Source organism: Catharus ustulatus, chromosome 17 (genome assembly GCF_009819885.2).
Source record: "Catharus ustulatus isolate bCatUst1 chromosome 17, bCatUst1.pri.v2, whole genome shotgun sequence".
In the NCBI taxonomy this organism is placed as follows: Eukaryota; Metazoa; Chordata; class Aves; order Passeriformes; family Turdidae; genus Catharus; species Catharus ustulatus.
The window spans coordinates 7,483,310-7,495,212 of NC_046237.1; the positions used below are offsets into that span (position 1 = coordinate 7,483,310).

Genomic DNA, 11,903 nt, shown 5'->3' on the forward strand with positions numbered 1-11,903 from the left:
AGTTCTTGGAGACCAGGGCCTGGCCAAGCTTTGCAGGAGTGAGGGAAGGAGGCAGGGGAGGGTGCATGGCACAGAGGGGAATCCCAACAGCTGGGGCTCTGCTGAGATCTGCCAGATCCAACCGCCGCCCTGCCGTGCCCGCCGGGCCCCGCGCTGGCACACTGCACTATGGAACTCATGATTCCCTTCCAGCACCCATCCTTTCAGCACCCACAGCCCTGCAGAGCTACAGGCACCTCAAGAGTCCCTGTCCCATCCCAACCTCCACCAGCCCAAGAGACAACACACAGCCTCCAAAACACAGGCATTTAATAAAACTGGCTGCATTAAAATTATTATTATTTACAGATCAAACATAAGGAAAAGAGTAGAAAATAGGAACTGTTGTCTTCATAAATACCAGGCCCAGCATGGTGGGGGCTTCGTGCCCACTGGCAGCTGGGGAGGGGAACACAGGCACCCGCAGACACTCACACACACAGACACACAGCCCTGGGCAGCTTGAAGCACGGGGTCAAGTTTCCCCCTCACCCCTCAAAGCACCAGGCTTTTCTTCAGCAAGAAGATGGGACCACCAGGATGTGGCCAGCAGACAGTGGGACCCCTTCCTTGGAGGCTGCAAGGGGCAGCTCCTTCACCAGTGCAGCGTCCCTGCTCCACACAGGGGATAACCAGCCCCTTGCACCCCACCCCAGGGTGTTGGTGAGGAGCAGGACAGGCAGGAGCTGCCAGCAGTGCAGGCAGGGCAACCACACGAGGCCCTGTGGGTGTTGAGGACCAGCCACACACCCAGGGACATGTGTCCTCTGCCTTCCCAGAGGCTTGCAGGGACCTGGCTCTCCAGGGCTGGCACAGGGGTCTGACAATGGATCCCTGGCCACCACATCAGGCCAGTGATGTGGTGGCACAGCAGGGCTGAGTTCAAGGGTCCTGTCACCACCAAGAGGTCCCTGCTCCTCCCAGGGCACAGCCTGTGCTTTGTCCCCGTCCAGCACTGCCCGCTTATGAGCAACCCATCCCCGGTGCCTGCCATGGCACTGCTACACATCGGAGACCTGCTGGGGCTCCCTGGCCTGGCGCAGCCCGTAGAGCCACTTGATGACACGGGCGTTGCGCTCGATGATGGAGATGCCGTAGGGCACTCGCTCGGCCGGCCGTCCCTCCGGCGTGGCAGCGCTGGGTGGCGAGTGGCCACCCTCCGAGCTGGCCGTGCTCACGCTGTGGAACTTGAGGGACACGATGTCAGAGCTGGCGCGGGCGAAGCGCTCAGCCCCCATGTCCTGCATCTCCTCGGGGTCAAGGCCACAATAGTTGAAGAAGCGCTCCAGGTCGGCGGTGGCCCTCGAGAGCCGATCGCTCAGGTCCGACTTGGAGCGGTGCAGCAGCGGCTGCCGCCGGGCGCTCTCGGGGCGGGCGGGTGAGCTCCGGGACGGGGTCACAGGCAGCCCGCCTGGGACGGGGGATGCTGGCAGCGGTGTCACTGGGCTCCGCGGAGCTCCACAGGGACGGACGTCCACCCTCCGCACGGCCACACTGCCGGGGGGCTTGGTGGTGGCCGGGCTCTCCGGTGGCTTGACAGCCCCCTCCACCGCTGGCGCTTCCGCCCGCCACCTGCACTCCCTGCCCAGCGGGGTCTCCGCCTTAGGGAAGGGGCTGTCACACAGGTTGATGAGGTTGTTGAGGATCTCCAGGTCAAGGGAGGTCTTCGGGCTGGCAGCATCGGCGCGGCGTGGCCCCGGGGGTGCCCTGCGGCTGGGGGTGAGCACAGCCCGGCGCACCCCTGGGGTGAAGAGGGGCTGCTTGAGCAGCAGTGGCTTCACCGGCTCCTGCCTGGTGCTGGCGACCTTCTGGCTCTTCACGTACTTGGCCTTGTCGGCCTCCAGCCTCTCCACCGCGCTGGGCTTGCCGGCCCCCGGCTCGGCGTGGCGGCGGAAATACGCGGGCCCTTTGCGGAGGATACGGACGGGCATGGCCGAGGTGAAAGGCGCCGTCACCGTCACCCCCTTCATGGTGTCACCGGCTTGCAGCGCCTCGACGGGCATCCTTCGTGCCGGCACCGGGACACGGCTCTGCGGCCGCCACGGGCAGCGAGGGGCTCAGGTGCCGTGGGCTGCGAAGTGAGAGCGGGGCCGGAGTGAGAGCGGCGGCGATGCTGCCCCTGCCCCTGCCCCTGCCCGCGCCCCGGCCCCACGGCAGACAAAGACAGCAGTACCGCACTCGCTGCGCCCCTGGCTCCGCTGCCTATTTGAAGGCGGTCACCACGCCTCCGCCGCCGCCGAGCCTCCCCGACAAGTGGCCCGGCCAATCCGCGCCGCACGCCTGCTTCAAACCGCACCGGGACCAATAGCGCCGGCGGGGAGGGCGCCCCGGTCCCGGTGAGGGGCGCCCTGGGGAGAGAGTGGAGGCGGAGAGAGCCAAGGACCCCTCACTGATGCTCTGCCCAAGTCGCAGGTGCCGGGGGTGCACCGCCCACATCAAGGGGTGCATTGCATGTGTCCACCGTCCATGCTCAGGGGGGCATTTTCTTCACCCAAGGCGTACATCACTCACTCCCAGGGGAGCACAAATTGCTCCCAGTGGTGCCTCATCTACATCCTTGTATCACCCACTCCCAGGGGTGCATTGCCTGCTCCCAGGCGTGCATCCCCCATGCCCAAGGTTCCATCGCCCAGCACCCTGCCGGGCTGGTGGATTCGGTGTTCCGCTCCCTCTGCTGCTCCCTCAGCTCTCAGCCCTCCCGCAAGCTCCGGGGCTGCTCCCAAGCTCCCTGCTCTCATCCTGCAGTTCCTTGGAAAACACACGGAGTACACGGGGGTTTCCACTCGTGCTTCCCCGGCCGCGGTGTGCTCGGGGCAGCATGAGGCCCTGTGCACCCCGTGTCCTTGGGTCCCTGCCAGCCCCAACAAGCGCAGCCGCCACAACGGTCGCGCAGAGGCACCAGCCCGCCCACAGCGAAAAACGGGGGGAGGGCACCCAAACCAGCCCTACACCCTTCTGCAGCCCCTTGACCAGACGTGGGCACACCCAGAGTAGCCCAAATGCCCAGAGGGCTCAGCAGTAGGAGGGCACACAGGAGAGCAGGTGGGTCAGACCCCCTCCCCCAAACCCTTTCCCAAATTGCCCTGAGATTCTTTCTGAGGGTCCCGATTTGGGCCACCGATGAGCCCAGGGATGTGACAGCAAGCCCCAGCACTCACCAGGTGCAGTGGTGGGCAGGGCGGGGCCCGGTGTGCTGTGGCCTCACTCGCTCCCGTGGCAGCCCCGAGCAGGCAGCTGCCACCGTCAGCGGCTCACCTGCGTGTACAAACTTCCTGGGAACAACCCAGCGCCTGTCCCAGCACTGACCGCCGGCGGCAGGAGGCAGTCCTGGCACCCCCAGCCCCGCCGAGCCGTGGCTCAGACACAGCTGAGCCACGTCTGCACCCCCTACCAGCCCACGGGTGCCAGATTCCCCAGAATCTGGACCCCAGCAGGATCCCTGCGCAGCACACGGTGCATCCCCCTGACACGCTGTGACAGACGAGTGGCCATGGGGGAGGCTGGGTGCCCCTCCCCGTCCTCATTCCCTGCCTGCGGGGACATGCTGCCTCCTGACCTGGAAAATGTCTGCAGGGGGGCGGCCAGGCGTGGCGACAGCTGGGAGCGGTCCCAGGGCCGGCACAGATCCTCCTGCCTTCTCTCCGGGGCAGCTTTCTGCACCCCTCTGCCCGACCCCTCGGGTCCAGTTCTGCCCAGCCCCTGTGCCGACGGCCAGTGTCACTGCCCTTGTACCTGTGCCCAGCACAGGGAGGGCTCCCCGGTTCAGCACACGGGTGCAAAAGTGTCCCCCAGGCAAGGCAAAGCAGGAAAATGTCCCCATGACAGGCAGCGGAGCTCAGCCTTGTACCAGACGCTCAGCCAAGCCCCAGAGGAGATGGCTGTCGAAGTGCAGGGACAAGGACACGGGAGCCCCAACACAGCCGCCAGTCCCTAGCACGGACAGCCCGGCCGGGCACAACCTGCTGCTCCACATTCCTGCTGAGCCACTGTGCTGGCACGGCCACACCGAGCTGGGCTGCACGGAGCCAAGTTGATCCAAGCGGAGCCGCCCTCCAAACAGCCCCAAAAAACACGGCAACATAATCCTGTGCCCCAAACCCAGCTGGAGTGAGGGGATCTGAGATCTGGGCATTGCCCAGTGTGGCCTCAGCTCCTCTCCCTCCTGGGGTGGGCAGTTCAGCCAGGCTCACATGGCACACCAGGTCACCTGCTGCCTGAAGGAGCTGCTCCAGAGGTACACGGCTGTGACCCCTTCACCAGCTCACCCAGCCCCATTCTGACCCCTTCACCAGCTCACCCAGCCCCATTCTGCTGGCACTGGATCAGCACGGAACCAGCACCACCTCTGCCACCCACCTGTATCGGCCCTGCAGCGTGGGAGCCTCCGTGGCACGGATCAGCTGCCACACTGCTTCTCCCTGCTCCCTTTCCGAGGATGTCCCGATGGTGTCCTGATGTCCCCACTCCTGCTCCCCAGCCACGTCCTCCCCGTCTCCCGGCGTGATGGTGGCTGGAGGGTGCTGGAGCGGTTCTGCATGCGGCGGCTGCTGCTCGCTGAGTCAGCGCCGGGCGAGGACGCCCTCCGAGGCAACTCAGCGCTCACATGGGATCGAAACCACGGGGCATTCCTCCATGCCAGGCTGCGTCACACAGTGTGACGGTGCCCCGTGACGTCCCGGGTGCTGGTTCAGCCCGCGGTGCCGGCTGGGCAGCCTGGATGCACAAACAGCCCGAGCTTCTCACACCGACAAAGCCAAAACGCTTCTGGATGTCGCTGCTCGCTGTGTGCAGAGGGTCAGGGTACTGGGTTAGGGCTTCAGGGACACAGGGGAAATTCCCAGCCTTCCTCTGGGCACCCAGGTTCCCTCATATCCCTGGCTAGTTGGCAGGGCCTGCTTTGATCTGGAAATCTCACCTTGTTTCCCCAAGCACCCAGCAGCAATAAACTCCAAAATGCAGGAAAATAAACTGGATGGTAGGAAGGGAGGTGACAGACTGGAATAGGGTCACCAAGTCTGCAGCCACCTGGACTTGCTGGCCTGAACCCAGCCCCAGGGTGGCTCCTACCCCGTGGTACAGGCGTCTCCGTTCAGCTCTGCATGAAGGGAACGAGCATTTGGCTCGTGCTATGGAGCTCGGTTACAGCCCTGCATTGTTCAAACGGCTCCTGGAGCAAAGGAGTTGGTGGAGGGAGAAGGGCCAAGGAAAGCACAGTCAGAGAGCCAGAGGGCTGCCCTGAGCCCAGATTCACACAACGGGCTCATCTGGAAAATCCTAGTTGGTAGGCAAGGGCAGAGCCCGCAGGCTGCGTCCCCCCGCAGCTGCCGAGGCTGTGCGGGTGCAGGCAGGAGGCTGCAGGAGCTGCTCGGGCACGTCTGGCCCGTTGGAGCGGGGCGTTGGATCCAGGCAGCGCCCCAAGCCTCGCCCTCCCTGGGAGCATCCCGGGACATGCTCCGGGAGGGCAGCCCCTGCAGGAATGCTCCCCCAGCACCCGGTGCAGCATCCCCACCTCTGCTCCAGGAACACATGGATGGTGTTTGTGGACAGAGGGACAATCAGGCGCTGCAGTGCCTTTGCTCTCACCTTCTACAGACACCCTCGTGCTACTGCCAGAACCTCCTGGATGCTAAATTAAGCTGCCAGCGAGCAGAAAACACACTCAGCAGCCAATTCCACCCGGAAGTTCTGGGTGGAGGCAGCCATGGGTGCCTGGCAACACCTGCCAAGCCGCAGGGCTCGGCAGTGTGGGCACCCCCCACGCAGCAGCACCCCCAGAGCTGAGAGGTTCCCAACCCCCTCATCTTGGGTGTTAACTCCTAGTGTTTTATTCCAGCTTGTTGCCATGCCCTGACCCAGGATAAGCCACTACCTGCTCCTGCCTCAGTTTCCCCAGCAAGAGCTCTACAGAGTCACTCCAGAAGGAACATGGGGACAGAATGGGGAGGTACCTGCTGCACCCAGCATCACCCCATTCCCTGTGGGCAGAGGGAATGATGCTGCCTGCACCCGGATGTTCACACTCGGTCTCTGCTCAGAGATCCGGGAGACAGGGAGGTGACAGATGGGGACATGCTGGGCACGAGGCCTTTGTCTGGCCGGTGGTGGTGGCGGCACAGACCCGCAGATGGCGGCTGCTGTGGGGCTGTGGCCACAGCCCATGGCCAGGCGAGCACTGGGCCCTGGGGATCCGGCCCTTTTGTTGGGGTCTCACCTCCAGCAGCGGCCCCTTCCCGGCTGCCCCCCACCAGCCTTTCCACTTTCAACTTGACCTGTTCCTTTCACATGGAAATGGAATGCAAATAGGGCTGCGGCTGCCAGGGTCCAGACTGAGACCAGGTCCCAAGTCTGAGGCCAGCAGGTCCCCAAGTCTGGGGGTAATACGCTCTCAAATAAGGTAGCCAATAGTCCCTGGAGTGAGGGGGTCCCCTTGTCCCCTTGTCCCCCAGCCGTGGAGCAGCAGCCACCCTCTGACCAGGCAGACCATCCCCACTGCTCATACATGGAAGAATTCAGGGGATAGGTCTCACCAGGGCTGAGCTCAAGGACAGACCCCTGCTTTTCTGGGCTGCCAATCTTTCCACGCCCTCCTGCCACCCTGCCACCCCCATGGCATGGGCAGTGTGCCCACCCTGGGGATCCCCGCTACACCCCCTCGCATGTGCTGGCTGCAGTTGGGATGGGTTCCCCATCTGCCACACCTGGCTGGGTGAGGAGGGGGCTTCCTGGAGGGGTGGTCATCACAGCCCAGCAAAGTCCCGCAGGCAGGGACCACTCGGCTACCAAATGTTGCCATCTGCTCCGGGGCCTTCGCTCGCATCTGCCGGGGGTGCGGAGGGGCGAGGGGGCCGGGGGGCCGGGAGTTCAGCTGCGAGGCGGGCGGGGGGCGGAGAAGGCACAGGCAGGGCAAGCAGCACGCGTCGGCTGGATTTGGGTGAGTAGTGTGAAGGGGCAACACGGGGGTCCCACACCCAGCACCCCCTTGAACTGCCTCTGCCCCGTAGCCATTCGCCCTTGGGAAGGGTCTCATTGCAGGCTGAGCCGCCTCTTTGTGCCGACAAATCAAACACAGGACAATTGCCGTCCCCTCCCTGTCCCCATACCCATGGACACACAATGACCTCAGCTGCTCCGCGCCCACTCCAAGCCCCCTGTGCCTGGTTTCCAGCACCTCGCACCTGCTCCCCACCTTCCAGGTCCCCTGGGTCCTGTACTGGTTTGACTGGGATAGAGGTCATGTTGTCCATAGGAACCAGGGCGGGACTGTTTTGGAGTTGTGTTGAAAGCAGAGCTGATAACTCAGGAGTGCCTGATCATGGCTGAGCCACACTCACAGAGCCCCAAGGACTTTTCTGCTCCTCCCTCTGCCCAACCAGCGAGTGAGAGCGCATAGATTGGGAGGGGACATGGATGGGACAGCTCTGCCTGTCCCCCTCACCCCGGGATACCCGGGGCTATAGGACATCCTTGCATTTCCTATTAAACTGCTTTTATCTCAATCCTTTTACCATTTTATCTTTTCCCATTTCGTACCCCATCCCACCGGAGGGGTGTGTGTGAGAGAGCAGCTGAGGGATTAAATCACAGCAGCCCCTCCAACTGTGACCATCCCCCCGCCACTGTCACCCCGTGAACCTGCAGCCCCGGGGACGAGACACCCTTGTCCCCACTACACCCAACGGTCCTGGCTGCTGTGTGTGCTCCCACAGGCGCAGGGCAGGGTGGAGGAGCGAACTGTCGTCCCCGGAGGGACAGACAGGTACGGGCACTGCAGGCAGGTAGGGCAGGGAAGCAGACGGGAGAAGGCAGCCCCAGGCCTCGCAGGGCTGCAGCCCGCTCTCCCAGCGACACCCGGTGGGTGCTGGGGGAAGAGCTGCCATGAGGCATCCTGGGCGGTGGGTCCCGGGATGGGAGAGGCGGGGGGTCCTGCCGAGGGTAACCAGGGGTCTGTGTCCTCACCCGTGTCACCTCCCGACCGGCGCTAATGGCTCACCCGCTGGTTCACGGCTTGGTCCCCGCAGCGTCCCGAGGTGGGACAGCCGCCACATTCGGAGGTTTCCCAGCTCCCCATGCCAACCCGCGACCCCGCAGAGATCCTGGTGGGGTCAGAACCGTCATCGGGTGACACTTGCACCTGCAAGAAGAGTCTGTGATAGGTGGGACACGGTTCAGGCGGGGACAGGTACAAAGTCCAGGACACCGCCAAGAATAATAACCCCCCTGAGCTGGAGAGTCTGCCAGCTGGGACCAAGACGAAGAGCAGAGCAGGGCCAGGCTATCACCGTCCGCATCCGGAGGTGGTGACGCGCCCGCCTCACGTCACTGCTCCGGCAGCCAGGACTGGCTCCCGCCCGCGTGGTGCTGCCGGTTCCCCCCAGGCGCAGTGAGTTACCCTTGGGACATTGCCGAGGGACCGGTCAGACCGGAGCCCGTTTCCTTCCTGGCTCCCGCTCGCAGCCCGGTGCCTCCCCGCGGGGCCGGGACATGGTCGGGTCGCTGTGCCCGCCCGGCTCAGCCCCGTGAGACCTGAGTTTCCTCTGGCGGCCTCAGCGCCTCGGGAGAGGGCTGGAGACGGCTCTGCGGGACCGCGGGGGCACGGGACGTGAGCGTTCTGCCCAGGAGAGGGATGGGAGTGGGCAAGGGATGTGTCCGGAGCCTAGCTGACTCAGCGGAGTGGCACGAGCAGAGGCTGGGCTGCAGGTTGGGCTGCCGGGGCCTGTCTCCCGTGCCACCCGAGCGTGACGGGATCGCGCGGGTCCTGGCGGGGAGGGGACGGGCGCTGCATCGTCCTGCCCTGCAGATGCAGTGGGAGGTACGAGGCGTCCATTCCCAGCGGAGCAGCTGCCCAGGCCACTCAGCTCACAGGTGAGAGCCCTCTTTACCCTGCACCCGGCTGTGCTGAGCCCTTCAAGGCTGCACGGAGCTGCAACGTGAGCTGGCACAGGTTCAATGCCCTCCTGGGTGCTGCACCTGCTGCTGCCAAGCCTCAGCCCTCCAGGATGAGACTAGGTGAAGCTCTTCAGGATCCACACCCAGGGCAGGAGGGCACTGTATCATCACTTGGAGGGGGCAGGGTGGTCCACAGGGCTTGCAGAGGGCAATTTGGGACTAGGTTGGGCTGTGGGTCCCACACCCTCACAGCACGTAGGCAAGAAGTTGTTCTACCCTCAGAGGCAGTGATCATGGGAGGTCAGGGCCAGGATCTGGAAGATCTCACCTTATCACTTATCAAAGTCTCTCCCCACAGCACAGCGGCGTCACTCCCTGGCCCAGGCACCCAGCCCTGAGCCATGGCACTCCTCACCCACCTTCTGGCCTGTGCCTTCGGCATGGGCTCCTGGGTGGCCGTCAATGGGCTGTGGGTGGAGGTGCCACTACTGGTGACAGTGCTGCCAGAGCAGTGGTACCTCCCCTCCTACATCACCATCATCATCCAGATGGCCAACGTGGGACCACTCTTTGTCACCCTCATGAATCGCTTTCGGCCTGGCTTGCTGAAGGAGGTGGCTGTCATCTATGCCATCATATTTGTGGGTGTTGTGGCCTGCTTGCTCCTGGCTTTCCTCTGGAACTACACAACCGTTTTGGCCGGGACATCCCACAGCATCCCCTTCCTAATCCTTACTTTCTTCCTGGCCCTGGTGGACTGCACTTCCTCTGTCACCTTCCTGCCCTTCATGATGCAGCTGCAGCCCCAGTACACAAACACCTTCTTCATAGGTGAAGGGCTAAGTGGGCTGATCCCTGCTCTCATTGCCCTGGGCCAGGGCTCTGGTCTCTCCAACTGCATCAATGTCAGCTCCGAGGTCAACATCACTACTGGCAACGAGACTGTGGAGAGCACCATCTTCAAGCTGGAGACCCAGTACCTCCCACCCAACTTCTCCACCCTCATCTTTTTCCTGCTCATGACTGCAATGATGCTGACCTGCTTGGTGGCCTTCTTCTTCCTCACCCGGCAGCCCAAGGTGTGGGAGCTCTCTCAGCAGCACCTCTTTCCTAGCAACATTGTGCTGAACTCATTTGACCAGATCCTTGACGACGGAACAGACTCGCAGCTGAGCAGCGGCTGCTCATGGCCAAAGGATCCCAAGGGACCTGGGGACATCCTGCCACAGAAGGTCTCCTACTCTCTAACCCAGCTCACCCTCATCTACCTCCTCGTCACCTGGGTGAGCGCCCTGACAAATGGGGTCCTGCCATCCGTGCAGTCCTACTCCTGTCTGCCCTATGGACACACCACCTACCACCTGGCAACCACGCTTAGCTCCATGGCCAACCCCCTCGCCTGCATCGTGGCCATGTTCCTGCCCAGCAGGTGAGCTGCAGGGCCCTGGGGTTTGCAGCATGGTGCACACCAGGGGCTTCTGCCCCAAGAAGTGGCCCCTACTTTGCAAGGGTGGGGGTATAGGCACTGAGTGGGAGAGGGCTTGTGAGGTTTCCATGCCCCAGCAGCACAGACAGTCCAGGAAAGGAGGATGAAGGCAGCATGAAGCCAGAATGTGCTGCATGCCTGTGCTGCTCACCAGGGACAGGTAGTGTTCCCCAGTGACACTCACATGTCCTTTGCAGGTCCCTGACCCTGATGGTCATCCTCACCCTGGCAGGGACAGCTTTTGGTGCCTACAACATGGCCATCGCAGTGATGAGTCCCTGCCCGCTCCTCCAGCAGTCCCAGTGGGGCGATGTCATCATTGTAAGTCACAGTGTCCCTCTCACTCAGAGAGGTTTTTGACACCACACCTGGACCACACAATGCCCCCACAGTGGGGAACCCCTGGCCCTGACCACTTTTCCACCTGTACCACCAGGTCTTCTCCTGGGTGCTGTTCACCGGGACACTCTCCTACATGAAGGTGATGGCCGGGGTGATCCTGCGGAGCTGCAGCCACAGTGCGCTGGTGTGTTACGGGGCACTGGAGCAGCTGGGCTCCCTCATCGGGGCGCTGCTCATGTTCCCCCTTGTCAACATCTACGGCATTTTCAAATCTGCTGACTACTGCAGCCTGCAGTGCCCAGCATGAGTGGGGTGGACACCCCAAGACCACCGCTCTTGCCAGCGTGAGCTCCCAAAATCAGGAGAGCTGGCTGGCTGTGAAGGAGCACTGGGACCAGGACAGCTGCGGACACAGCTCCCCGATGGGCTCTGCCAGGGAGCAGCACCTCCAGGGCTTTGTCCCCAGCCTGGGCACGGGGTGTTCCCATCATCTGAAAACAATAGAAGGTGTTTTACTCAGCTCTCTGCCTGCCTGCTGCCTGCATCCCCCACGCTGAGGGGGCTGTCTGTGCCAGTGCCCCCCACCTGGGTACCTTTCAATTGGGGCCATGTCCAGTCCCTTCCCCTGGGGCTCCAACACCATTTGGCATCGTGCCCTAAAGCCCCCCTGGACTCTGTGGGTGGGCACAGCCCCAGCTGCACCCGGCAGCACCAGTGGCAGCTGCCCCCAGACAGGGAGATTGCAACCAGCTGGGGGGAGTGGGGACAAAGGCAGCCACGGGAAGGAGAATGGTGGGGGAACATGGAGCATTCACAAGGCCCCCAATAGCAGCTGGGGAAACTGAGGCACAGTGGGACTCAAGCGACATGTGTGATATTTGCCACCCTCTGCTGTGGTCCCATCTGTGCTTTCTGCTCCCTCCCCATAGCCCTGTGCCCACTGCACCCCATTTCAGCCCTGCTGCATCTTGAGATGGGCAGAGCTGGAGAAGGGCTGCACCAGAGCAGTGCGGGCACAGTGCCCATGGCAGGGGTAGCACAGGACCAGTGCCAGGGTTGGCCCACCTGGTACCCAGCTGTGCCCCTGCCATGCCAGCCAGGACGGGGGCTGGGTGGACACTGGGGCATGGCAGGCACGGGAGGTCGGGGC

At 63.3% G+C, this 11,903-nt stretch overlaps 2 protein-coding genes across 4 annotated transcripts; one reads left to right on the top strand and one right to left on the bottom strand.

Moving 5' to 3' along the window:
* Positions 1-333: 333 nt before the first annotated feature.
* Positions 334-8,331, bottom strand: FAM110A (family with sequence similarity 110 member A). The gene is made up of 3 exons (XM_033075189.2): positions 8,030-8,331; positions 4,396-4,820; positions 334-2,110 (listed from the first exon to the last, which is right to left on the bottom strand). Exon 3 carries the CDS (start codon positions 2,040-2,042, stop codon positions 1,041-1,043), a length of 1,002 nt encoding a protein of 333 aa, XP_032931080.1. The 5' UTR covers positions 2,043-2,110; positions 4,396-4,820; positions 8,030-8,331; the 3' UTR covers positions 334-1,040.
* Positions 8,332-8,355: 24 nt separating this feature from the next.
* On the top strand, positions 8,356-11,218 carry SLC52A3 (solute carrier family 52 member 3). Of its 3 annotated transcripts, none has more exons than XM_033075186.2 (4): positions 8,356-8,419; positions 9,284-10,354; positions 10,609-10,732; positions 10,848-11,218. In XM_033075186.2, exons 2-4 carry the CDS (start codon positions 9,327-9,329, stop codon positions 11,058-11,060), a joined length of 1,365 nt encoding a protein of 454 aa, XP_032931077.1. In that variant the 5' UTR covers positions 8,356-8,419; positions 9,284-9,326; the 3' UTR covers positions 11,061-11,218. The 3 variants fall into 3 exon arrangements, with proteins under 3 accessions (XP_032931077.1, XP_042635742.1, XP_032931078.1); XM_042779808.1 differs by having other exon boundaries at positions 8,383-10,354; positions 10,848-10,937; positions 11,042-11,218; XM_033075187.1 differs by having other exon boundaries at positions 8,383-8,901.
* The last annotated feature ends 685 nt before the right edge of the window (positions 11,219-11,903 follow it).

Excerpts from the sequence above, each read along its gene's own strand:
- FAM110A (XM_033075189.2), bottom strand. The coding sequence starts at position 2,042 with ATGCCCGTCGAGGCGCTGCAAGCCGGTGACACCATGAAGGGGGTGACG.
- SLC52A3 (XM_033075186.2), top strand. The coding sequence starts at position 9,327 with ATGGCACTCCTCACCCACCTTCTGGCCTGTGCCTTCGGCATGGGCTCC. Across the intron at positions 10,355-10,608 it reads GCCATGTTCCTGCCCAGCAG|GTCCCTGACCCTGATGGTCA; the intron begins GTGAGCTGCAGG and ends TGTCCTTTGCAG. Across the intron at positions 10,733-10,847 it reads AGTGGGGCGATGTCATCATT|GTCTTCTCCTGGGTGCTGTT; the intron begins GTAAGTCACAGT and ends CTGTACCACCAG.